Source organism: Centroberyx gerrardi, chromosome 20 (assembly GCF_048128805.1).
Source record: "Centroberyx gerrardi isolate f3 chromosome 20, fCenGer3.hap1.cur.20231027, whole genome shotgun sequence".
In the NCBI taxonomy this organism is placed as follows: domain Eukaryota; kingdom Metazoa; phylum Chordata; class Actinopteri; order Beryciformes; family Berycidae; genus Centroberyx; species Centroberyx gerrardi.
In genome coordinates this window covers 10,968,282-10,994,399 of record NC_136016.1, presented here as the reverse complement: position 1 = coordinate 10,994,399, position 26,118 = coordinate 10,968,282, and the positions used below count along the sequence as shown (strand labels likewise).

The 26,118-nt window shown below is 43.0% G+C and overlaps 5 protein-coding genes across 5 annotated transcripts in view; 3 read left to right on the top strand and 2 right to left on the bottom strand.

Annotated features, from left to right (window-relative positions):
• Positions 1-5,497, top strand: part of tanc2b (tetratricopeptide repeat, ankyrin repeat and coiled-coil containing 2b) — an 81,854-nt gene extending 76,357 nt beyond the window's left edge. The window contains exons 24-27 of the mRNA XM_078290610.1: positions 586-677; positions 1,284-1,430; positions 1,734-1,834; positions 2,118-5,497. Of these exons, the coding sequence (XP_078146736.1) occupies positions 586-677; positions 1,284-1,430; positions 1,734-1,834; positions 2,118-4,197 (2,420 nt within the window). The 3' untranslated portion in view covers positions 4,198-5,497. The remainder of the gene's footprint in view (positions 1-585; positions 678-1,283; positions 1,431-1,733; positions 1,835-2,117) is intronic.
• A 1,340-nt stretch (positions 5,498-6,837) lies between these two features.
• On the bottom strand, positions 6,838-11,005 carry g6pc3 (glucose-6-phosphatase catalytic subunit 3). Its single transcript, XM_071901863.2, has 6 exons — positions 10,451-11,005; positions 9,965-10,071; positions 9,380-9,470; positions 9,093-9,211; positions 8,744-8,885; positions 6,838-8,428 (listed from the first exon to the last, which is right to left on the bottom strand). Exons 1-6 carry the CDS (start codon positions 10,666-10,668, stop codon positions 8,086-8,088), a joined length of 1,020 nt encoding a protein of 339 aa, XP_071757964.2. The 5' UTR covers positions 10,669-11,005; the 3' UTR covers positions 6,838-8,085.
• Positions 11,006-11,041: 36 nt separating this feature from the next.
• Positions 11,042-17,866, top strand: lsm12b (LSM12 homolog b). The gene is made up of 5 exons (XM_071901864.1): positions 11,042-11,200; positions 13,618-13,751; positions 14,133-14,242; positions 16,627-16,753; positions 17,247-17,866. Exons 1-5 carry the CDS (start codon positions 11,074-11,076, stop codon positions 17,337-17,339), a joined length of 591 nt encoding a protein of 196 aa, XP_071757965.1. The 5' UTR covers positions 11,042-11,073; the 3' UTR covers positions 17,340-17,866.
• A 1,431-nt stretch (positions 17,867-19,297) lies between these two features.
• LOC139913770 (uncharacterized) lies at positions 19,298-20,525 on the top strand. Its single transcript, XM_071901898.2, has 2 exons — positions 19,298-19,573; positions 19,761-20,525. Exons 1-2 carry the CDS (start codon positions 19,298-19,300, stop codon positions 20,523-20,525), a joined length of 1,041 nt encoding a protein of 346 aa, XP_071757999.1.
• A 1,815-nt stretch (positions 20,526-22,340) lies between these two features.
• Positions 22,341-25,712, bottom strand: tmem101 (transmembrane protein 101). The gene is made up of 4 exons (XM_071901901.2): positions 25,573-25,712; positions 24,657-24,837; positions 24,021-24,167; positions 22,341-23,363 (listed from the first exon to the last, which is right to left on the bottom strand). The coding sequence occupies exons 1-4, from the start codon at positions 25,701-25,703 to the stop codon at positions 23,055-23,057; spliced, it is 768 nt and encodes a 255-aa protein (XP_071758002.1). The 5' UTR covers positions 25,704-25,712; the 3' UTR covers positions 22,341-23,054.
• Positions 25,713-26,118: the final 406 nt, after the last annotated feature.

Sequence of the window (26,118 nt, the reverse complement as noted above, 5' to 3'; positions counted from 1 at the left end):
TATTACAAAGAATTGCACCTACAGTTCTTGACAAGACAGCATAAAATAACTCAAAAAGACATGACAGTGTGACTTGTTTTTTTGTACTGTACACCTACACTGGGTTTGCTCTAGACCTGGGTCAAATAGTACCTGCAGATAATTGTTGGCATTTGTTTTAATCTACTTGGAGCACCAAGTGAGTGGAGGTTACTGCTTGAGGACAATTCAAGTTGTCAATCACAGAAATATACAGTATACTTGCACTCACTCTTTACCCAACATGGTCTCTGGTACTTCCAGCAGGGTAAAAGGAACACTAATAATTATTAGCAAATACTGTTGGACCCAGGTCTGATTTGCTCCAGCGCTCCCATAGCAAGGTCACAGCGCTCCAGAGGAGTCAGAGCAGAACAATGTAATCTTTTCTCTGCAGTGGATGCCTGTCTGTTCTCCCTCATTCCCCATTTCGGTTGTTGTTCTCATCTCTGTTATTATTGTTGTGTGTAGTGTGACTCCCAGTCGCTCCTCCCTTCCTCCTCTCTGCTTATTACTGTGTGTCTTTCCTCACTCTCTTTCTCTTCTGCTCCCTCCTGTGTCACCCAGGTCCAGCCACGTGGGCCATGGCCACCTCCAAACCCGACATCATGATCATCTTACTCAGCAAACTGATCGAGGAGGGGGACAGCTTCTACAAGGTCAGAGAACAGGCCCTGCACTCTGTCGCGTAGCTTTCACCGTGTGAATTAAAGATGAATCAGTGATATGATAAATATCCTGTTGTTTATATGTAAAATGTACAGATGCATTGATACCGCAACCAAATACTGATTCAAAACACAAAACATGAATTATCAGCCAGTACTATGTGCTAATACTATCTGTTACAACAATATCGACTTAGATTAGGGTCACTGGACAAAAATATACAATACATTTTTCTTTAAAGAGCTCAAACATCTAAGTGTGGAAAAAGCAGAAAATCAAGTATCACTTTTCTTTGTTTCCTGACATGTTGATCATGGCACTTGGTGTAGTATTGGAAACTTCTCTGATACCCTTTTCTTATCCTGGTTTCAGCCTGATATCTGATATTAGTGTGTGTTGGTGCAACCCAAGTAAAATGCATTGTTTCTGACAATGAAAACAAGCTTCCCTTCTCTGAGAACAAGCTCATTCATAAACAAATCATAAACACATCTTATAATGAATGTATCTTTGTATTTGTATCTAGTTGTAAATATTATATTGACCATTTTGTGTTAGCTTTTTATTTCAGTGTTTGTTGTGTGTTTGTCCAGCAGAAGGGGAAGGTGAAGGAGGCAGCCCAGCGTTACCAGTATGCCCTCAAAAAGTTTCCACGCGAGGGCTTCAGTGAGGACCTCAAGACATTCAGGGAACTCAAAGTGTCGCTCTTCCTCAACCTGTCCCGATGTCGGAGGAAAATGAACGTAAGTCGGCAGAGGTCCAGCACTTAGGCTGTCTGGTGAAAACCACCAAAATGTCAACTTCTCACAAATTAAGAAAAACAATCTTCTTTTTAAGTTGACTGACAGCCATGCATTTTTAAAATTATACAGAACACAGAAACCTTTACTGCAGATAAAAATCACCAAAGTTGGGGTTATAAGGTTATTTGCCTGATAGGTGTTATACAACTAAAGATGAGGATAATGCTTGTGCCACTATTTTCCTGTATCCTGATATGTGTTGGGTGTTGTACAACAGTATTCTGTTCATCTCCATCTCTGCAGGACTTTGGGATGGCTGAGGAATTTGCTACTAAGGCGCTTGAACTGAAACCAAAATCCTATGAGGCGTACTACGCCAGGGCTCGCGCCAAGCGTAGCAGCAGGTACACTACATTTCTCTTTCTGTACATCCCAGCCCTAGAGAAATACTCACTATACTTATCCTTCACTCTTTGCTACAGATTCCAAACAATAGTCTCTCTTGCTGCTTTAGAGAAAACACATGTTCTTCTTTTCCACTCACTCTGTCACTCACACTTGCTTACATGCACATAGACTCCCACACGCACTTTCATACAAGGCTGGATGTCTGTGTGGTCTATAGTTTTCTATTGTTAGACATTTTGTCAAAGTAAAAAAAAATATATATTGTTTTCCTCCTTCCAGGCAATTCCCTGAAGCCTTAGAGGACCTGAATGAAGCCATGAAGCAGTGCCCCAACAACCGAGAGATCCAGCGGCTGCTCCAGAGGGTGGAGGAGGAGTGTTGCCAGCTCAGCCAGGAGGAGCATCAGCAGCCGGAGCTGGAGCTGGAGCCTCCTCCCTCCCCTCCTCCTACGCCTCCCCCAGAAGAGGAGGAGTCCCTGTCCTTGTCCCTGTCCATGCCTCTCCCTCCTCCCCCAGAGCCCCGTTTGGAGGACATGGAGCCCGTCCAGGACCTGTTTGAGGACGAGGACTACCTGGAGCAGGAGCTGGAGGCCATGTCTATGGGCTTGCCCCCACCGGAGTCTCTGTCCAACCCTTCCAGCTTGCCCATCATTCAGAGCCCACCGCTCTCCCCGACACACCCTGATCAGTTCTACCAAGCTGGAGGTTCCCCCATGGGCCAGCCCTACGAGTATCACCCCACCTCCTCCTCCATGTCCTCCCCGACCCGCGGGACATACCAGCCCCCGTCTCCTTCCCTCTCCCCAACGCACCAGAACTCCCACTACCGACACAGCCCGCCTCATACCTCCCCGGTGCACCAGCCGTCCTACCGCTTCAGCCCCCCTCCTATGGGTAGTGGGGGGCAGGGGATGGACCACCAGAGCCCGCCGCCGTCCCCCTTGCGTCGGGCCGCTCAGTACAGAGCCAGCCCGCCAGTGGAGAGCGTTTGCCTGTACAGGTCCCAGTCTGGCTCTCCCGTACGCTACCAGACAGAGCAGCTGCCCGGCCGTCCCAAGTCTCCCCTGTCTAAGATGAGTAGCCAGCGTTCCTTCCAGCTGAGCTCACAGCCCTCCCTGTCCTCCCAGCACCACCAAGCCCAAGGCCTACGTCTGCAGCCCTCCATAGCCCAAATAGTCCGCACCAACCAGCCCAGCAATGTGATGGGCAACAGCGGCTACGGTGGCCAGATGGGTCACCCCATGGGCGGCCGCTACCAAGGCGGTTCGGTAGACGTGGAGAGCCGTCTGGTGTACCAGCCCTCCCTGGACGGACGGCCCATGGCCCAGGTCCAGGCCAGCCTCAGCGCTGGGGCCCTCTGTCAGCACGGGGGCCGAGGAGGGGTTATGGAGTCGGGCCTGTTGAAGGATGAGCTACCCCAGCGCCCCTCCTCTGCCTACCGCGCCAGCAGCGGGGGCCCGGGGGGCATCCGTTACAGCCAGACGCCTCAGATAAGCCGCAGCCAGTCGGCCGCCTACTACCCGGTCTCTGAGCATGTGCTGGAGCGCGCCAACGCCATGCCCCAGTGCCAGCTGGGCTCCCCCGAGATCCCCCATATGGTGAGACGCCCTGTCAGTGCCAATACTACTGAGATGAAGCAGCACGTGCCCACCCCCAGGCCTCTCATCCACTCCCAGAGTGTCGGCCTGCGCTTCTCCCCCTCCAGCAACAACATCTCAACTGGATCCACCTGTAATTTAGCCCCGGGTTTCAGGCCTTCCTCTTCCATTCAGCAGATGGAGATCCCCCTGCAAGCCACGTACGAGCGCACCTGCGATGACATCTCTCCCATTTCTCCCTCCCAGGGGGGCGGCGGGGGGCTGTACCAGGGCGAGACCACCCGCTCTCGGACCACGCCCTTCATGGGTATCATAGACAAGACGGCGCGGACTCAGCAGTACCTGCACCAGCCCTCGCGGTCCTGGGCCATGACCTCCATGGACTCTGCCATCAGCCCCACCTCGCCTGGCCAGCTGGTCCAGCAAGGCTCCACCTATAGCCCCCCCACCTCGCTGGGCAACATCGCCTACTACAACAAGACCAACAACGCCCAAAACGGACACCTGTTGGAGGAGGACTACTACACCCAGTCCCAGCCCCCCTCGCTGGGCAAGTTGGCCAATGGCTCCCGTGGCAGCGGGGACATCCTGGAGCGGGTCAGCCAGGTGCCCACCTACCCGGACGTGAAGGTGGCCAGGACTCTGCCCGTGGCACAGGCCTACCAGGACAACATGTACCGCCAGCTCTCTCGTGACTCCCGGACCCAAGGCCCCACCTCCCCCATCAAACCAAAGAGACCATTTGTGGAGTCGAATGTGTGATGGATGGCCTGTCTGTGGTTGGTTGGCTGGTTGGACTGGGCTTGTTAGTGGGAGTGAGAGGAGAGAATATTTAGCTATACAGCAGATGCTGCTGACCCTTGTGTATGTGACATGGATGGACTCGTCTTAAAGAACTCATGAGAGACAGTACAGTTCCACTCAGAGAGTGGAACTGTACCACGCAGTTGGCACACACACTTAGGGTATTTGACATACTTATATGATAAATACTACTAACAAATGTGAGAAGGGATTATTTCATTATCATATTCTGCACACTAGTAGGATACCCAGGAGGGTCCTATGTTCTAATCTCATACTGAATCAAAGACCAGTGCACTTCCAAAAGGTTGTGTGGCACAATGTTCCCACAGGTGAACACTATGTGTGGGACTGTGAGAGTGAAAGTACTAATCATTGAACTCTCTCTACTTGTGGACTATGTATCCATCTTCTGTTCTTTCAAAGTGTGCTCTTAACCAAGGTTGCTAGTAGGCTCTACTCTATGTAATACAATATTATATGTTCAATACTGTACATTGCTCAGAAAATACAAATGGCTCAACAACTCAGTACTTAGAGAAAAATGACAATATTTATAATTAAGTTATATATTGTACATAGATATACAAACAAAACATAGTTTGCGTTTGAATTGTATTCTGTTAAACCCTGCCTTTGTGTCCCACTGCTAGTCATATGGATGTTGAAACATGTTAAAAACCTACCAGGGCAAGGAATGAGGGACATTGACCAACTTTGAATGACATAATTACCTCCATTGTGTCAAAAAATTGCTTTTGTCATGGTGTAATGCAAGAAAATAAGATTTTTTTTTTCATCTGCAGTAGGTCCTTGCTCATCTGAACCCCTTTGAAATGGAGGTACATTGAAGTGAAATATTTGGATTAATGAAATGCACAGACATAGAGGTCCAAAGCTTATTCAAAATATGAAACGTGCATGTACGCGCCTTTCACAAGTCTGGGTATAAGTTGGTATTCAAGTGCTTCAGTTGCATGTATCAACAAGAAAATTCCAACTATTGCACACAATTACTAGAATCTATTTTTGCATCAACAGTTTTTGTTGATTATTCCTTTTTGCAAACAAGTCATTTCAGATGTTCGAGGGTCAGATAAATGATGCACTACTGTATTTCTTTTTGTATCGTTACTGTATTATAACAGACCTCATGATATGCCTTAGTGTGAAGTTAAACTAACTGCCAAGGCTGCATTCTCTTACCCTTTCTGACATATTGGACTAGCTCCCTATCAATAAACAACTTTGAATACTTGCTTAACTGTGTGCTTGTAAAAAAAAAAAAAAAAAGTGATTAGCTATAGTTTTGTACAAGCTCATATGAGGATAGTTGCAGAATTCTCAAAGGTTGTTTTGAGAGGAAAGTGTACTGTATTAGACACTAAAATTAGGCCATGAGTGCAATACATTTATTTCTTGTGTTTGATCTTTGGCTACAGGAATTTGAAATCATCTTTGGGCTTTGTGATGCAGGCTTGATGATAAAGAGTATATCCTCTGATACTCACAGCACAGGAGTATCAAAGTTTGGCCATGTCCCTCCTCTGTACGTGATGACATGTTGCTGAGAGAGAATAGAAACGCACATAGGCTAGTATGACGGGGTAACAAGGATAGTGCTCAGCAACTAAAAGCTAGTGAATGCATATACACAAACCACTGTTACAAATGTTTCCCTTCTTCTTCTGCATCATTTCCTGCCGTTTCTTTTAACCCATACCACATTTTTATTATTAAGCCACTTCTGCACTAAAATGCCTGTGAAGTTCTTAACTAAGGGTGCACTTTATGTATTTTACTTACTTTATTGTTATGATTGTTGAATTTGGAGAAAGTGGGTGTGTGGTCGGTCAGATGCTGACCGATGATACCAGACTATCATAGACACTTATATGATTTACAAAGCAGTAAATAATGACAATACGGAGAGCAAACAATGTTTTTAAACTGGTGAAGATGTATAGACTTTCTAGCACAAGTTGTATCTGCTGTATATACTGGCTCAAATATCCCACTCAGTCCGGCTCTGGATCCTTAGTTAAGCAAGTCTGTTTCAAAAGGCTTAGGTTACGTTTGGCCAATCACAGTCAAGTATTCCACCTCTGGGTTCAAATCTCCGCTATAGCCTTGTTGCTCAGCACTGCTAAGCATTTCTCAGTGTGTTAAACCCATCAGTAACTAAAACAGCCGGTCTAATCCACTGGTCTCGCACACATCTCGAAAATGAAGTAGAATCTACTGCAACAAAATAAGTTAAAGGGTTTGTGAAATTTCAACACCCAGAAACTCCTTATTTGGAGTGTGGGTGCTAGTGATCAAAGCAGTATAAAGAGGACATGCAAGTTATTTGTAAATGTGGACCAAGTTGCCTAAAGACCACTAGTCCATAAGCCTTTATTTTTGTCCTCTGATGAAGATCTTGGAGAGATGGTTGCTTGGTCACTGGTCATTTGACGAGTGTCTGCCTCTAACTTTTCACCCTCAGTTTCATCTGCTACCAGGGAGATGCCCAATAGATCTTTACAGAAATGAAGGTATAAACTGTACTATACTTAATTTAAACAAGACTTCTAAGTTGAAGATATTTGGGGGTGTATGGTTTCAACCTGTCAGTGTATATTAGTTTGCTGTAAATAGTCTGATGCATGTTCTATTCTTTCCATGAGCTCAAGCCGAAACATGTATAGCAGTGTCCTGATTCTGGTGTGTGATATACTGTTTGGATTTGGGATTACGATAAGGAGACTGCTATCCCTGGATATCCTTATCATTTCCCTTCAACCTCACCAGACAAAAGCGAAACTCTCAAGATTCTTTTATTTTATTTTAATGTATTTGCTTGCTGAGCAGAGTTCTCTTGTCTGTAAATGTGAGCTTTCAGATCGCTGTGATAAAAAAGTTTAATTAAAAACAATAAAAATAATGTGTTTTTATCTCATGATAACTGATTGTAATCTGTACAGTCAAACCTATGTATTGAAAAAAAATAACATATTTATAAATGGTTACCAACTGAAACACGCCCTGCATGTCAGTCATTTACTCTTTACCCATCATGTGTATCCAACACACAGACGCACTTTCCATTTAGTGTGGGCGAATTTGGTCATAATATAACATACAATATGATACAATACAATATAACTATATGATGAATAGTAAACTATTTACGTCTGTTGACCATTTAACCTAACTATGAGCACCAAATTGACCAAAAAATGGTGCTATTTTCATATACTAGCAGATAAAATTGTTTATATTTTGTGAGCTTGGAATTAAAAGGTTCTGACTTTTTCTTTTTTTTTTAAATCAAAATTGAGCTATCCACATATTCATGATGTTTGAATGTTACTTTATGCTTGTGTGGTGTTAATTTCTTTAAAGATCCTTTTTGGGGTTAAATATTTAAAACGATAGAGAGTACATAACAGTTTTGCCAGATGGTATATCAACTCTTTGATGCTCAGTTCCCTCCATACTAACTGCACTCCACCTAGACAGAACCTTATAATTACAAGCTCACCATTTAGCAAGTATGACGATAGAGCATTTGTAACAGCAGCTGAATAAATTACATTCATGTGCAGTAAATTTAACAGTTATGATACCATCTCAAGGTTTAAGGCCCACATGCTCACACCAACAGAAAAATAGTAATTTTTACTTTATAGTAAGATTTTCCCCAGCCAGTTGAATTATGAGAAAAAAAAACTTGGAGTGACTGTCTCATTATTCAGCTGACATCCATGAAGAGAGATGTCTGGCACCCACAGAACAGAAAGACATTTCAGTCCTTGCTGTCATGAATGACACCTGTAACATAGAGTCCCGAGAAAGCTGGTTCTAGTCCTTCTTCTTCTTGTCTGTAAGAAGGTAAACCAGCCCAGGCACAAGCACCATGACCACCTGAGGCACGATAATGAATTTGACAAAGAACAGGCCGTAGAAGAGGGTTTGCGGGTGGACCGGCAGCGGCAGGCGATTAACGTGGTACAGTCCCATGGAAGAGAGGGCCAGACACAAAGCCCGCGGAGCCCGGGGGAGAGACCATCCACCTGGCTTCCAGTACTGGGCCAGTCCCAGACCCACGAGGGCCCCGCAGTCCCGTGTCAAGGAGGAGAAGGGGGCCGTGTCCAGCCGAATCCACTCCGAATGGCTGCACCACTTCTTAGCCAAAGCAATAGACCTGTTACAATAGAATAGAATAGAATAGAATAGAATAGGTCCAGGTGAGGCATTTTTTTCAGCTTCACCTCACACAGTAAAATCAAACACTGAAGACTGAAACGGTATAGAGAAATACATTACATTACAAACAGTCACACATCAACAAAGCTGATGGTACTTTGTATAAATAACTTCTACAGGTGTGATTTTTAATTGAATGTTTAGTTATTGTGTAGCCATAAATGTAGCTACAATCAGTTATATCTGAAACAAACTTTATGTATACATTTATTTATTTATCTATCTTTTTACGTATACATTATAACGGACTCACCAGGAGAGGTTGACTCCCAGCTGCTCCAGCCCAGCATGCAGCAGCAGGGCGGTGAGCAGCAGGCCGATGCTGGAGCAAACAAAGAACAGCAGGGGGCGACCTTCCGGCACTCTGCGGTCCAGAACGATCCCCAGAATGAAACCTGGCAAAATCAGTTCAATCAGTTCAAGTCTGCCTGGCCAAAAACATGCTCTTACTCTCTGGAAAAGGAACATTATGAATATTAGTACTGGTACTAAGAACCTCCATGAACTGTGTCAGCTCAACATAGCTCTGCTTATTTACATCAAGGTCATTTACATCAACCTCGCCTCTGAAACAGACAGCTAACATGGAATTGCAGTCAGACCTGTTATAGAGCCAGCGATGACCTGGTGAGGGAAATGGGCGAGGATGAAGATCCGTGAGAGTCCAACTGCCACCAGCATCACAACATACAGCAGGTATGGAACAGCTGATATCAGCACACTGGAGGCACAGAGAGAAGTAATAATACCAAAGAGAAACTAACACAAAAAACACTGGAATAAAGTTTATTGTGCTTAGCTAATATCTGCATCACTGTGTCTGTTTAAGGTCAAAATAATATAATAATATAATAATATAATAATATAATATCTGTTTCATTGGGCAAACCTGTGAGTACGGGAGTAGAGAAATGAACCGAGGGACGACACCATCACCCACCAGACTGCTGCAGTCACCATCGCATGTCCTGATGGACTGCCTGAGAGACAGACAGCAACTTCACAGCTCAAATGTGGAATCACATTTCAATCACATGGCTGAAAATAAGGTTACTTCACCGTACTGTAAGTGTAGGGGAGAGTGGGGTAAGATGAGCCATTGGGTAAAGTCGACCCACTGGCTGACACATTTTTTGTCATGTGACAATACATTTCATAAGCAACCTTCATTTTGCTCTGGGTGTAATAGAGGAAATTACGTGGTACGCACTATTTTTTTTTTTTACATATACTATATAAATACATGTTTTACATATCAGGTGTAGTGACTGCTGTGTCACTGCTGTATTGCACTCTCAGTATGTTCAAAGAAGCAGACATTTTGAAAAACTTTCCATCTGGTTGGTTTAATTTTGTTAAAACTACCCCTTAGTTTTGAACTGTTTTGAAAAGGAGAATCTGTACAAATTGCCTCATCTTACCCCACTCTCTCCTACTGTTAGGAAAGCTTCCATACTATCTGAAGACTTCTTACCTGGGCCGGTTTCACAGGTGGAGGCAAACTGTTGAACTCTGGGTGGGTTATTGACAAATAAACGAGATTCTCCTATCCACCAGAACGGCCTTTCTCCAAAGAGCATCCTGGAAAAAAAATATATAGAGGGTGTAATACACAGCAAATAAAGTGTGTAATGTATATACTGCAATGTGATGACTATCAATGGCACGTTATACAAAGGTTCCGCTATCTGTTTCACCTCGGATAGAAATCAGGGTCGGACAACGTTTGCTATCCCGGAAGCGGGGTTGTCAATAGATTTTTTCAAACTTACTCAGTCAACTATTTGTTTTCTGTCTTCACTCTTGCATTTATAAAGACAAAAATCCACTACATTATGGTTGCAGTTGATTAATATGGGTGTGGACATAAGGTTCACATGCCAATGCTAAAGATAACTGAGATGAGGACAGACACACCTACATGTTAAGACATACTGGCCTCTTCTTCTTTTACCCTTACCATTTAAACACCAAATTTAGCCACTCCGATATAGCAGCTACCCACAGAACTGCTACTCCAGCTCGCCTGCTGATGAAATATGTCAAAGGAAAGAAGAGCAGGAAGGCTGCCTTAGGGTCCCCCATATGAGTGACAATCTGCCAAAGATTTTCTTGACTCATCGTTTTCAGCTGAAGACTTTCAGCCATCCAAATGCCTTGGGTATGAATTGCCTCCATTCCTAATATCAGCCCCAATAAATACAAGCCCGATGGTGGAAACAGGAAAAAGGAGAGATACAATCCCCTGCTTTGTAGTTGCGCTGCAGCAGAGCTCAGTAATAACTCATAATACCTCCTTTGTTCCTGCAGGGGGAGCAGTACCAACGGCTTTTAGTTGAAAGGTAGACAAAGCAAGAACTTCTCACTTTGGTGAATGAAATAACGTTTACATTTAATCCACACTCAAAGCATTTAGCATGAAGGGTGTCGTATATCAGGGAGAAATTAAATGATAGGCCTAGATCCTCGTATTAGAATGAATGAACATATGATGCGACGTGATTCGACACGCCCAAGTTTCGTCTGACTACGACATCGCGTAGCTTTACGTAAAGCAGGCGCTCCGGTTTCCTGGCGGAGAAGATGGCGGCTCCTGGACCGGGGGAGTATTTTAGCGTCGGGAGCCATGTCTCTTGCCTCACCTGCTTGGGCCAACGTCTGCAAGGAGAGGTGGTCGCATTTGACTACCAGTCCAAGATGTTAACTTTGAGTATCCTTTGTTTGTTTCGGGGCACGGATGACTCGCTGGCCTCCCTGGCTGCAAGGGCCTGTTGGGTAACCGAAAATGTGTCAAATAGTGATCCGCGCAGGCGTAATTGGTGGTAGCTGAGTTGCTTAGCTTTGTACGTTAAAAATATTTTAATTGACCGGTTTTTAGACATTTACCCATCCATCATCTGTTGTAGATGTGGTTGGTGTTGCCGGTGCTATTCCAGTGGTTCACATTTGTTACTACGAAGTGCATGTGTTTTGATTCCACACATTGTATTGCCAGTCCTCAACATGGATCACTATCTGGCAACGAATTCTCGTAAGGCATCATGGCTGTGTGGTCTCCACAAGCACAATCCGTTGCTAGTTAGCCAGCTAACTGACATGTAACGCATCTAGCTTTGGCAGAGCCATAGCGACTCGTTTCACACATTTTGCGTTACGTTACTTGAAAGTGTAATGGATTATTTAAAAAAAGCGAAATATGAATGACTATTGAATACCCTTCCCCACTATTATTCATATTGCTGTTAGCTTAGCTAGTATGCTAAGCTTCGCTAGCTGCTATGGCCAGTCAACCCCATACCGCCGCTAACACCTCGTTTAACGGCATTAGCTTCACCAGCGTGTCAGCTTCGATTTTTCCTATCTTTCGTCCGAATCGGGTGATATTGTTCTTATTGGGTAACTGTTAGGTGAATTATGCTACAACCCCGTTTCTTTTACACATGTCGGTTAGAGGTTGTTTGAACAGAAGCATCATGAGTACGATTCCATTACATCTAGCTAGCTGGTGAGCTATTGACTGACAGTGTGTCTACACCCATTGATGGGTGTGTGTTATGAACCTTAACAAGGTGACACGCGGGGTCCCATCATTACCTATGACTTTAGCAAATAAATGTTACGTCAAACTGGCCTAGCCGCAGGGTAAGAAAATATAGCAGTTACAAGTATAGTGGCCTATTGATGGCTGGCAAAATTGTCCGTTTGCCTGAAAATTCTGATAGTTACGTTTTCCTATTGAAGGAAGGTAGGCCTTTGAGGTAACGTTACAGTTGAATGTGTATTCAATATAGTCCTCTGAGTCAGGCACTAGGTAAGCCATAGCTGAATATTTTCATGAAGCTTTCTTTTGTAGGGCTTAGTCATTTGGTACACTGCCCAAAATCTGAGCTAGATCAGGAAGTTTTGCAACAACGGTTTCATTTTCTCAGAAAAGGTAGGTCCTTTAAGATCAGGTCACACTGTCACTGTTGTGACTGAAGTGTTCTTGTACCTTGTTTGTATTTTTAATCTAATGTAACCAACAAAAATGAGAGAAAGCAGTCGTCCAATATGCCAGCAAAATAACTGGTGTTAATCCAAAATCAGAGACAAGCCTGTATACAACACCCAAGCAACAAAATCAGACACATAATGGATGACAGCAGTCATGGGTGCCTATGTTGGTACCACAGGAGACAGGAGGCGCCTATAGCAGCGCAATATACGCACTAAGCATTTTGGCACTGTTTTATTCCAGCAGCACTTAGGTTCTATGACAAGTGTTTGAGAGATTAAATGCTGTTTTATGTACCTAATGCTCTTTAACCGTAAACTGAGTGGGAGGATTCTCTTTGGTTCATAACCTGTCGGGTTTTTAAATATTTTTAGTTTTCTCTCTGTGTATACGTTTTTGTATTTTAAAAATGTTTTAAATGTTGATGCTGCTGTCACCCCAATTTCCCTCCTAGGGATAATGAAGAAGACTTGACTTGAAATCAATGCACTTAAAGATCAAGGCCTTGGCTAACCTCATCATATCAGTTACTTCATAAAATCAGTCAAGATTTCATGAAATGAGTGCTTTGGTAGTCTTTGTGTGATACTTATGTGAACAGGTTAAGTATTTGGTGGGGTGGGGACAGTCGGTCGCGAAGTTGAAACGGCTTCCAGTGTAGTCATTAACCACTAGTAATTCTAAGCCCAGAGTACAAAAAGACAATTGAGTGGGCTTTGTTGGTCTTTTTCAACAGTGAAAGCCATTCAGAACTGCTCTCCTGCCTGTTAAACACTAGCAAAAGAAACTGAACACAGTCACATGGACTGATGGCTTTGTTGTGCCTGACTGTCATGTATATCTAAATATATATAAGCCATATAAAATTACTTTTCGGACACTGTTCTATGGCTTCATGGATCTATTCATCCATGGTTACTATAGGTGGCAGCATTGCCCTTGATAGCTGTTGCAGCATGCTGTGACTGGCACTACTTCTCACTGTCAGCTTTGCCAGTCAGGCTGTGTTCTCTGCATCAGAGGCTACTCTGTGCAGTCTAAATTATCAGGTTCAGGCTGATCATGTTTTTTTTTAATGCCATTTTGTGCTATGATACAATGTTACGTTTACCTTGACTTGAGTTCCTCCAAAGAATGTGCTTCCTCCAGCGGAAAGCCAAACCTCAATGACGTCATCCTGATCAACTTAGCCTATGTTTCTGAAGTGGACATAATAAATGACCGCACTGAGACTCCGCCTCCACTAGCATCACTGAATGTTAGCAAGGTAAGTCCTTCATCGGCTGTCTCTCTCTCCTTTACATGTATCGGTGGTTTGCATCTCCGTTGATGTTGAGTCTTCTAGGGATGGGATTTTGATTAATTTCAGTGGCAGAAAACTGTAAAGTTATCTAACCGAATAGTATTGAAATTGAAAACACGCTGTTAAAAAAATTCAACCAAGAATGGGTGATGATATTTTACCTTTAAAAAATTTATGAAATTAGAAGTCAAGAATAATAATTCTGTCAGTGGTTTACCAAAACATTATAGAAAACGATGTTATTAGGTTAAGTAGTGCAAAACGCAAATGAATATAACACTTATTGCAAAGCTAAAAGATATTTGATGTAAAGAGACTCATCTTCTTTTGAAAAAACTTTCACAGCTTGCCAATCGAGCACGGACGGAAAAGGAGGACAAGCTGTCCCAAGCCTATGCAATCAGTGCTGGGGTTTCTGTGGAGGGCCAGCAGCTATTCCAGACGATTCACAAAACGTAAGCATTTCATCCGGTTGTTCATTCAGAGATCCACAGCAGGGCCAGTGGGCTTCACAGATCAAGGGCCGACCTAAAACTCAAAATGTTCAGCAGTCGAGATCAGAAGCCTTTCATTCTTTGAAACCATCGCTCATCTGTAAAAGTGCACCGATACCAATTTTTCAGAATCAATACGAGTACTGAGTACTTAAGGAGAGAGGCCAGTCCAAATACTAGTTAACAGTCATTCATGCTGCCTAATATTGGCCTATTATAAAACAATTACAGGACCAAGTGCATCATGTATTTCTTAATTTGGTCAAATTACGCACTGACCATTATATAACAATCCTCAATCAAATAAAATTAGGCTACATAAACTGGGCTAAAGGATATAGTTTCTTGAATGTGAGCAGGAAGTTCGTGTTCACAAACAGCAGCATTTTCATGTTAGTTTGCTTCAGTTTCAAGTCAGCCTGAATAAAAGACAAATGGTCAAATCTTTCGTAACAAAACCCTTATTCACAAATGTGCTGCAGAGTTTTTTGAGTGATAAAAAGTACCACAGTGAAAATATCTGTGAAGATATATTTAAGGGGAATCTGTGGTGAATGAAAATGCAATTGTTTTTTTTTCCAAAAACTCTTATTCACAGTATATAATTAAAACAAAATCACTGTTTCCCCCCCCCCCCCCCCCCCCAAAATGACAGTGACAAATTCGACTCATTTTCAAGGCAGAATTCCCTCTCTTCTGGTATTATTGTGTCTCTCCCTGGCTGGCTTGATGCAGCTGCTTCGCCTCTCCTCCACTCTCAACACTGCCAGAGACACCTAACTAAGCCTGTTACAGCTGGCAGTTTGCTTCACTGAGCTCAAAGAATCACCAGACTGCAAACCTCTTTCTTCCCACCAGAAAAGTATTTTATTGCGCCAAAGCTTATGTCATTAAAGTATCTGTATCCGGACAGCTTCATTTACTGGTCCAAGTACAGCTATTCGGAAGCTGGATTGACACTGATCCTGATACTACAGATACTATCGGTGCAGCTCTACTGTTCTAGCAAATTATCTCTGTTGGCAGCAGAGTGCAAAAACGGTCGCATCTTGTTTTGGGGTAAACCGTGTGATGTACATAATCTGTAAGCACCAGCCGTGACGCGTGTGGCTTTGCAGTGGAAACTAGGCTATTGATTCACAAGGCTGAGAGGTTTACCACTCCCCCCGGAAAATCAAAATTTATTGAGTCAAAGTTAATGCTTTTACACACTAAAATTCTTCTGTTGGGGCACCCCGGTGGCTCACCGAGTAGAGCGCGTACCATATAAGGCTCAGTCCTTCCCGCAGCGACCCGGGTTCGAATCCAGCCCGCGGTCATTTGGTGCATGTCCTCCCCTCTCTCTCTCCCATACCTTCCTGTCTCTCTCTCACTGTCTCTGTCAAATAAAGCATAAAATGCCTAAAATAAATCTTTAAAATTCTTCCGTCAGGCAGCAGGTTTTGGCTTACTAGAAGTGATTCCAGTCTATCTGGAGGGGGGCACAATGTAAAGGGATGAGGACATCCAAACTCCCTTTACAAGCATCCACTGTAACCACTTCATTATGGTTGACTTCGCTGCTAGAAGTATCAGTCTAATCCATTACTTTTACGGAACAATGCAGATTTAGACCGTTGGTTTGGGGGGGCAAGGGTTTGGTTTAGTTGGGACATGTGTTTGAAAAATAATATACTGTATTAGAGATCTAAAAGCTTTCAATGTATGAAAAAATGCAGAAAACCCCTTCACTTTGCGTTAAATTCTGACATGTTAGACGTGTCTCATGGTATCAGATTTTAGCAGTGACAAAAGTCTCAGATATCTGATGCCCTATTTTAGCCGGGTATCAGACTGATATCGGACACCAGTATGGGCGCGTCCCTATTTTTTTGGGTCGGATGCAATTTCAACAAATGGTCATGCCATGATTTAATTAATTTTACTTCTTTTTTGTAAGATAATTTTTGAGAGAGGGCATTCTACCCTTCACCACTACTTTTTTCACATAGCATAGTCAGAGATTTCAAGGTCATGTAAAACCTAGAAAAGTCATGGAATTTGACCATCGTGTTTTCCAGGCCTGGAGAAGTTATGGGAGATAATACACATCCAAAGAATTCAGATATTATTGGAAATTGTTCTCTGGCATGGACTAGTCATAGAGAAGTCATGGAAATTGTTTGGCAGAAATGTGTCAGAATCCTGCACAGTGAAGAAAATGTAGAGAAGAGAGAAATATGAGGAAACCAGTATGAGAAGCCAGTCTCAAATCCATCCAGTCACGTTAAGTTGTTGGCTTCACAAACAAACCCTCCTGTCTACTCAACTGCAGATAAAATCATGCCAACTTATTTTCTTTGCAGCATCAAAGACTGTAAATGGCAGGAGAAGAACATAATTGTGATGGACGACGTTGTAATCTCGCCGCCTTACCAGGTTGAGAACTGCAAAGGCAAAGAGGGAAGCGCTTTAAGTCATGTACGCAAAATAGTAAGTACCCTGGTTTCTACATTTCTCTGTCCCTCCACCACGATACAGTTATGTGGGACATTCTGTTGTCATGGTGACGTACGTGTCTGTCTGTCTGTGTGTAGACACATTTTTGTGAACACAATAACTCAAGAACAATACATGATAGAAAACTCATACTTTAAACCACAGGTAACCTCTGTAGAGTAGATGATCCGATTAAGATTTTGGAGCACCTTGCTGCTAAAATTTGCATATTACTGAGGAAAAACTGATTTTCTTGAGACTGCTATAACTCCTTAAAGCTTTAAGAGTTCATATTAATACTGCCCATGTGTTATGCAAAGACAAGTACCGTATGTTGACTTAGAAGTAAATGGTAATTAATGCAAGAAGTATCTTAATGACCTCATTAACATACCTCATTATGTGTAATAAATCATTCTGTGAAAGTGGCACCTATGGGTGTTGTATTTTTCCACTTAATTCATAAATTTTGTTTTACCCCCTGCAGGTTGAGAAACATTTTAGAGACGTGGAAAGTCAGAAGTCCATGCAACGTACACAAGCACAGCAAACACAGAAGGACTCCACTTTATCTTCTTGAGTTGGCAGTGTGGGTCGGCCGGGGAAGGCGACGCGGGCAGTTTTGTTCCCACTGCCAGACTAGGTCGGCATTCCTTGCCCTCAGTCTGAGACCACGAGGAGGAGCGCTGAGGGCCCTGGGTCCGGAAGATCAAAATACCATTAAATGAAAAAGACAAAAAAGAAAGAGGAAAGATTAAATCTTAAATTAGACTTTATAAAGAATAATTTAAACATGAACCATAAAGCAACCATAGTTTCCTTAACTAACTTGTCTCATTCTGCCCCCACTCCTCCCCTCCTATATGTCCCTAAAGCCTTTTCTTTTCCGCCCTCCTTCCTTTGCCTTCAATTCCATTTCTTCAAAAAGAGAAAACTAGAGCAGTCAGAAAGGCTTGTTAGCTTTATTTTCTGTCATTGTTTCCTTTTTGCTGTATCCATGTTCTACAAGTGTCTGTATTTTCTGTATTTTAAACAAAATGTGACTTGAAACGCCACACTTTAAAAGGACATTTTCTAAAATAAAAGTAACAAAAATTCTGACTGTAATACTGTAATTTTAACAACTTTTTGAAGGGCTCACAAAGAATGATTTAATGCAGCAGTTTATGCAATAGTTTGGTTTTGAGTGTTGAATCCTAATGATATTTAGATGGCCTAGGAATTACTGATGGATCAATATTTACGATCTATGGTAATTATTTTAGGGAGCAGTCATGGAAAAAAATATGATCCTTTGTGTTAGTCTTGTTTCATTGGCAATTTTGTGGTTTGCTTGCTTGAAAACTAGCTGGTAAAGCCTCTTACAGTGATCAACATTCAACTGTATTCAGTGTGGCCAGTGCTACATTGTCTTTTATTTTGTGGGCAATACTAACCTTTCTTTTTAAGGTTTGTCAGGTAGGCTTATTGTGACGCATAGCTTTAATTACAGGGAACTCAACCCGTCAGTGCCTTGATTAGTTCAACAAATCAATTAATTATTTAAATGCCCAAAGCCTCTGGTTTCTCTAAAGCTACTTGACAACATTTACTGCTGTCCTCTAGGCTACAAAGAGTACTTGACAGTAAATAAGCTGAGTTACATGTTTATTAATATTTGGTGGTAGTATTCATGTTTACAAAGCCGTGTGGTAAGTTATGCAGCTGGACTGAACTGAAAAATACTTCCAGAAGAGCACAGATTTCTAGACTTGGGTGGAGATATACAGCTGAATTTCAGGTAGGCGTGTAATTTGGTTTATTAATGCACCTGTTTTGGGGAAACATCCTGTGGTTTTACATGGTGTATTCACCTTTCATGGTGTGCTGTAGTCTATCCTATCAGAATTTAAACTGTATATTATGGTATGAATTAATTATGAGTATATAAGGATTTAACATTCAGATTTATTTTTGAGGTCAAAGTCATCACACTCTATTGGGATAGGCTGTGACATCATGTTACTATTCTAAGACCAGTGAGGAGAAATTGATGTCATTTTTGCCATCATGGGTAATAAGCTGATTTCCTCAGTACCTCAAAAATAGCGTCACGATGAGTTCCAGCTGTCTTCGGATGATGAGAATACATAAGCTTGTATGATGTGATGGGATACCAGGAAAGAAGTCGCTGATCTCATGAATAATCAGTTTTATGTATCTATATCATGCAGTAGCAGATGCAAATCCATATTTTGGGAGGGGGTCCAAAACGGACCAGGTTTGTCCCCCAGATATGGTTATGTTTTGTGATTATCTGTTTAAGCCCATAATCCCTCTCTAATCAGGAATATTCAATGTCCACTCACAGAGCATTTTCTGAATCCACATTGAAACAGGTGCTGTCGGTTTCTGCGTATATTGGTTTGGGGGGGAAATGAATAATAGCCTCTGGATTCAACTTGTACACAATAGGTTAGCCATGGTGCACCACCATGCCTTCTGTCAGGAGTGAGCGGACTTTGACCTGAACAGAGAATGCCTTCCAGCTCCTACACAATGGTTGGTGTGGTGGCTCTGCTGCCTCTTCTCTTCAACACGGTGTTGGGCTCCAAGCTGTGTCCCAACCACTGCCTGTGCTATGAGTCCTCTGACCTGGTGGACTGTCAGTCTCGTGAGCTGACCCACATCCCTCACGGTATTCCCCATGGCACCTGGCTGCTGGACCTGAGTGGGAACAAGCTGCCAGAGGTACGCAGCGAATCCTTTACTGGGCTTTGGTCACTCAGGATCCTCCTGCTCGCCAACAACAGCATCCAGACTCTGCAGCCACAGGTACTAAAATAGGAACTGCATATTTAATGGTATTTCCCTCCCTGTGTGTGTCTGGTAGTGTGCATTCAATATTACGCTACTTCAAGGCAACTCTGTGTTCATGGTTATGCATGTCTAATAATTGATATTTCTGCATTTTGCAAATGATCTCAAAGTTTTCATCATTGTGTTAACAAAATAATTTCAGTCACTGTCATCACTACAATTTCTGGAGAGGCTGGACCTGAGTTTTAACCGGCTGCGCTGGCTCCCTCAGGACTTCTCTCAAAGCCTGTCCTCCCTCCTGGAGCTCCGGCTAGACCACAACCTGCTGCAGCAGCTGGACTCCCCTTCGCTGAACCATTTTGAAAACCTCAGGAAACTGGACCTCAGTTACAACCACATCTGGGAGATGGAGGTCAGGGTTCTCAGTAGCCTCTCTCGCCTGAACTTCCTCAACCTGGAGGGGAACAAGCTGAATGTGCTCAAGGACGGCCTGCTGACCAGGCAGCAAAGCCTAGAGGTGCTGCTTCTCAGCCACAACAACATCTCTCTGATCGAGTCCGAGGCGCTGTCTCCTTTACGGAGCCTGACTCTGCTGGGTCTCCAGGGAAACCAGCTGGAGCACCTCAAGTTCAAGACCTTCCTGAACCTCCACACCATCAGCACCCACCTTCAGATGTCCTTCAACCCCTGGACCTGTGACTGTGAGCTGCAGCGTGTCTTCAGCAAGATCCAGCATGTTCGGCACCTGCAGGTGGAGGACTATAAGGACATCATCTGTCACGCCCCTGCTCAGCAGGCCGGGGTCTCCCTGGCCTCGATGGACAGCCAGTTGTGCATGGCTGAGACGGCCTCAGTGCTAGTCATCACCATAACTGTCATGCTTGCTGTGATTGGTGCGCTGGTCAAGGCGGAACGCAACCGTAAGAACAAGCAAACTGTAAGTGATACTGACTCACAAGAAAAATGATGTATTTTATTTATTGTTTTGTGACTGGGGTGTGGCATGTTATTGGAGACTGGTCTGTAAATATATTGTGGCATGCCACACACCCCCTATAACTTCAATATATCAAGTAGAGTGGTACATTAATGAGAACTTGGATCCTTGCTTACCTTCTGTGGACCTTCTTTAAAGCTTTTGTTTTGTTTACCTCATGTCAGTGGAAGCCACTATGATACTATTGGTGTTAGTGTAAAGTTTAACAATATGACACAAATTCAGTCTCTTTTTCACAAGTTTCTTACCAGTGTTGACTGAAATAAGCAACAATTTAAATTTCCCTTGCCTTTTTAGATTTGTCCTATAAATAAGAGAAATATGACAAAAGGGGAAATAGCAAAGCTCAGAAATGGCTCAGGGGATAAGTACCTGGCTGCAGCATCAGCACCTGTGAGTCAGATTGGAGGTTAGATCCCTCATGGGGGACAAAATGTTATTTCTAAAACCATGTGGTAGGAAACCATTTTGCAATTCAACTAAAATCGCCCTTGCTGACAGAGCACACACATACTCGCTGCTATATTGCTGCTCTGAAGAAATGCATAACTAATGATGAAATATACACCACATTTATGCTGACTCCTTGGCAGTTATGTAGGCATGCGCAATATGTATGGATGTACTATACATAGACACAGTTATTATAAAAAGAAAAAATAGTAACACTGCTTAAAGAGAAAGCACAAATTAACAGCTCAAATAAATGTATCTATATATTTGTAGGCATGTGGTGGCTAGTACTGGCTAGTCAATATGGCAAAACACTTCCAATATTTTTTTAAATCCTCATCACCAGTTGGTTGACAGCCGTGGCTTTCTCTCTTCTAACCGCCTCCTTAGATGTCTGGAGAATTGGTTGGGATTCAGTCTCTGGGCTTTTTACTAGTTGCTGACCCTCTTAAGCTATTAGAGCTGGACCTCACACTGCCACAGATTAATGTAACATGCTTAACCTACACTATAACATGCTATGACACACTATTATTTTCTATTTACTGAGTGAGACATTACAGTAGTGATGTTATTTGTTACACCATCATGGGTGCCTCATTACTATGATAAGAATTCTGATAGTAGCTGAGCATTTTGCTATGCTTGTAGTAACTCTAAACTGTTCTCTCTTTGCACATGTATATAAAGCTGACAGTGTTTAAGTTTCAAGGTAGTTCAATGAGATTAACAGATGCTTGTCATGTACAAATTTACAGTTTTGAATCTTATACCCACTGAAACATCATGTTGTTCCTTTGTTGTCAGTAGTGTGAACAAGTGTATAAATAATTCAGGGCTGCCAACTCTCACACACTGAGCCTGAGGAAGTTGCAAATGGACTAGATGGCCTGCTGGGTCATCCAAAAGGAAATGTAGGACCAAATTGATTTGTCTCCTTTCATAGCAAATTACCACCGAAAACTCTCTCCACCTTCACCTCCAGAACATTGACATTTTCTTTGTCCAGGGATACATGAAATGTTTGATAGGCTCTTTGACAAATTCCAAATGGAGTCAAAATATCACATCTGCACATCTTTTCCATACACCAGAGAGCTTGTCTGTAAGAGTTACAGTATGATGTAAATGATCATGGTTATTATGCTTGCATAACTTACTGCTGAGTCGAGGACAGCGTTGACAGATGTGGTCACTTGGCCTGCTGGTGTAAATCCAACCTAAGTCAATGGAGCATCCAGTCTTTCATCATGGGCAACACTGTATTTCACTTTAAGGGAAGTTAAGATGGTCATATCAAAATAAACATATCTTTCATATCAAATCATAATTTGATTTAAATGAGCATATCAATTCAAACATGGACGATAATCTTTATCATTCTGTGCACTATTCTATGAACAGAATGAAGTTATTGCAAAATGTGAACAGTATGTACACAGCAGTTACAAAAGCTGAGCTTATTTATTAAGTTAAATGAAAACCTACATTCATAGGAATGTACAAGTTAAACAAAAGCCAAATAACATACAAAAAGGTGTTAAATACAAAATGGTCATAACTGTAGCCGTCCTATTTCATAGGTAATACCACATAACATGAATTTCAAGTTTCCCTTTATTTCTTCCCAGCACACATTGTAAAATTTTTAACCATATACTGTAAAACATTATCAAATCGCAATAGGACCATAGCATTTTTGAACCCAAGTTATTTTCTCCCTGTAGACATTATCCCAATACAGTGTCAGGTTTCAGAGCATAACATTACAACAGAGACAAAATGTAAACATGATTCTAAATAAATTATTGAAACCGCAAAAACGGAAGCTCATGTTTATTTTCTTTGCAAAAGCAATGTTGAACGCTGGTAGACAATGACAATCGACATGGCTTACAATGTGCCGGCATCCAACCGTCTCGGCTTGGGAGTGTTTGGGTCCTGAGAGGCTACTGAGCGACTGTAGCGCGAGTACAAAGTCAGGCCTGCAGTCTCATCCCGCACTGACGCTTCAGTCTGTCAAGCTGTCCGTGAGAGCCGGAGCGCTCAGCCGTCGGTAGCCAGGATCAGCACGGCGCCGAAGATGCCCACGTTATGTCCGATCAGTTTCATCTGGTTCCAGAACTCCACCCTGCGAGTGTTGTGCCAGTAGCCCAGGTTGCCGTCGATAAAGAGGACAACGAGAGGCAGGACCGTGGCCAGGATCTGGGCCGCCAGGCGGATGTAGCAGCCGGACAGGAAGGCCAGGGCCAGCACCCCGAACAGCACGACCAGCAGCATCAAAGTGATCTCTCCCCCGGGGATGTGGTTCAGGTAAGCCAGCCTGTCCTCCTTGCTGTGCTGTAGGGAGTACACCTGGTGGCGGGACAGCGGCACTGCGTTAATTAAATGCAGTGCACTGAAAAAGCTTTTGTTTGTACATTATGTTTTAACATATCATCACCCATCTGTTTGGATCGCTACATATAAAAAGTATTCTAGATAAGACTGTGATTCAGTTCTTTGTCTAACTGCAGCCTCTCTACACAGACATAAATGTGATTCACTTCAAAGTGCATGAGAGCTTATTCTCCTCTATGTAAATGATTATCTGCTGCCCTGGTTTGTGTTAATTGATTCCAAGTAGGTCTTTTTCATCACGTATGGAGGCCAGGGAGACACATACACACAGCACAATTCTATCTAGGTCAGACACTGCGAATCCTGGGTGATGTTTAGCCAGTATAACCTTTAACTTCGCTTTTTTTAGGACCAAAACTCTTTTTTCTAGTTCTTAGCATTGTATTGTCCCAGGCAGTTTCTCTGTACCATTATGTACTTATTGACAATTTAGATAAGGGCTTCTGGTTAGTCAGTTATAAGAATGTCTTCTGCTTTACCCTGACAATTACTAAGCTTGCTCTGTTTTTGTGCTGTTTTCTATGCATCTGTCTCACTCCGGTTATAAAGTGTCAGGATATCTTGATAAACCCTTCCAAATAAAATCATGTCTATACTTGCGATGGGTCTTACCATGCAGATCAGGTAGACCCCCAGGAAAACTTGTCCAGTAGACTGCAGGGACCTGGTGCGAGGTTTCTGTCGGTACACCTCCCCTGCCCCGCTGGCTAGAACCAGGAAGCCTCCGATAATGGCCAGCGCTCTGGAATACATTCGCACCTGCAGGGCAATAAGGTTCAGTCAATAAAGATCATAGGCAAATCTCTCCCACAATAACCCAGAGAAATGATACAATTATGTAAATGGATATTCATACCATCCCAAGAGAGGCTCACATTGATGGTGATAATGTTGTTTAATGCTGAGATAGCCTAAAGTATTTTGTGGACGTTTCTGTAAACAGTGTGATGAATATTTCCTTCATGACATCAGCTAAGCCTACGCTGACCTTATTTAACAGCCTGCAGAGGGATCATCCTCAGTGAAGAGCGGTGAGAAACAACACTGTTCAATCAGAGTAACAGCCAGACAGAGGAAAGCCTATGTTATCATAAACTAGATTTTAGGAAATAGTGTTTATGCTCCAAAGGAAGAATGTGCAGGGAGGTGGTAATGACTGATGCTCCATACTCAGGACAATCACACCAGACAGATCGACATTAGTCCTGGTTCAGGGTGGGCTGACTGATTATTGAACACCACACTCACCTTCAGCCAGTCTCCATAATGCACCTGTTCCCCGACGTAAGATGCATAAGTGCTGATGGCCAGCTGTACGGCAGCGGCCGTGGAAAACCACCTCCTCTTCACCCCAAACGACATGAAGCTGGCACACAGCACCGCGGCCCCCATGTCCACATACAGGTAGGGTACCGGGATGTCTGGCTTCCTGGAGAGGAAAGGGAATCAAAGGGCTTTACAACAAACTCTGTGGCTTGTTTGCGCAACCTAAAATGACTTCTCCCTTTAAAGGACTCGCCCTTAGCTGTCAGGAAAACACAGTGATGTTGTCGGTGCCTTACGCAGGTATAAGGGAGGTTTGTACACTTCTTTCTCTGAAGACATCGATTTTCGATAGCCATTACCACATAAGCTAAATATAACTTAATTCAGAGGGTTGTGGTGACCACAGGATGCCCAGCCCACCGCACTGAAATAATATGTATTCAAAAGATAAAACGGCCAATTAAGGACTGAGGCAAGTTTCGGCTAGTTCTACCAGGTAAATTACAGACGGGCTGTACGACTCTAAATTACAGACCATGCATTATACACCCACTTAACTTAAACAACTCCATATGCTCCATACAGCTGCAGCCATCTGGGGAGGTTTTGTCTAATTGCTGAAATATGACACTTTACTATTAGCTAGCTAACGTTAGCAGTTATATGTTCAAGTCCAAAGCCAAAGCTATGGTGGAAAGGTTGGAATGCAATAACAATTGTGTCTAGCTCTAAACTGTTTCGATGACAATCTGTTTCGTGAAGATTATATTAGGGCATAGCTGTCTTGGATCCGTTTCCAACTCCGGATAACGTCTCATTCACTGCTAAGTTAGCAAATAGGTGGAGTCGCTGTTATCTTTTTCAAACTGCTCCCTTAATACAGACATTACGCTTTTACCTTTTTGCGTCCGCTCGTTCGGCAAAGAGCATCAACATACTAAAGCAGTTCCAAAACCCAAACCGGGTCAAAATAAATGCCCCAAATTGACACAGAAGCCTCAACACTTGCTTTCTACTAGGCGCTGCCATGGTTGTTGTCTGTCGTTCAACCAACAGCACTGCGGAGAGTCCATCAATTTCCGGACAAAACCCTATTAAGTGTCGAAATAAAAGCTAACTATGGTTCTACGGTTCGTATCTCCACAAGAAACAAGGCACCTTAACCCAAAAGTTCTTTCTGGGGCTTTTATTTTGAAGAAATGTTTCGTTTCCGGCACAAAGCCGTCTTCCTATTGGCTGACAGATTCAAAGGTCTCGCCTCCTTTAAACAAGAGAAAGGGAGGAAGGTGCAATAGTACCATCTACTGGACAAGGTGGATCATCACAGCAGGCCGAGTAATCATCACCAGCCACCAGCCAAATGCTAGGAAATTATGGCTGTGGCTTTTATTTACCAGCAGGTAACCAAACAGGCTCAGAGGTCCTATTCTATTCTAAAATCAGC

Coding starts and splice junctions, on each gene's coding strand:
- g6pc3 (XM_071901863.2), bottom strand. CDS start 10,668: ATGGAGGCAATTCATACCCAAGGCATTTGGATGGCTGAAAGTCTTCAG. Junction 9,212..9,379: donor CTCTACTCCCGTACTCACAG/GTTTGCCCAATG, acceptor CTGTGCCTCCAG/TGTGCTGATATCAGCTGTTC. Junction 8,429..8,743: donor CTGGGAGTCAACCTCTCCTG/GTGAGTCCGTTA, acceptor CTATTGTAACAG/GTCTATTGCTTTGGCTAAGA.
- lsm12b (XM_071901864.1), top strand. CDS start 11,074: ATGGCGGCTCCTGGACCGGGGGAGTATTTTAGCGTCGGGAGCCATGTC. Junction 11,201..13,617: donor GTCCAAGATGTTAACTTTGA/GTATCCTTTGTT, acceptor GTTCCTCCAAAG/AATGTGCTTCCTCCAGCGGA. Junction 16,754..17,246: donor TAAGTCATGTACGCAAAATA/GTAAGTACCCTG, acceptor TACCCCCTGCAG/GTTGAGAAACATTTTAGAGA.
- LOC139913770 (XM_071901898.2), top strand. CDS start 19,298: ATGGTTGGTGTGGTGGCTCTGCTGCCTCTTCTCTTCAACACGGTGTTG. Junction 19,574..19,760: donor TCCAGACTCTGCAGCCACAG/GTACTAAAATAG, acceptor AAATAATTTCAG/TCACTGTCATCACTACAATT.
- tmem101 (XM_071901901.2), bottom strand. CDS start 25,703: ATGGCAGCGCCTAGTAGAAAGCAAGTGTTGAGGCTTCTGTGTCAATTT. Junction 24,168..24,656: donor ATTATGGAGACTGGCTGAAG/GTGAGTGTGGTG, acceptor ATTGCCCTGCAG/GTGCGAATGTATTCCAGAGC. Junction 23,364..24,020: donor GGGTCTACCTGATCTGCATG/GTAAGACCCATC, acceptor TCCCGCCACCAG/GTGTACTCCCTACAGCACAG.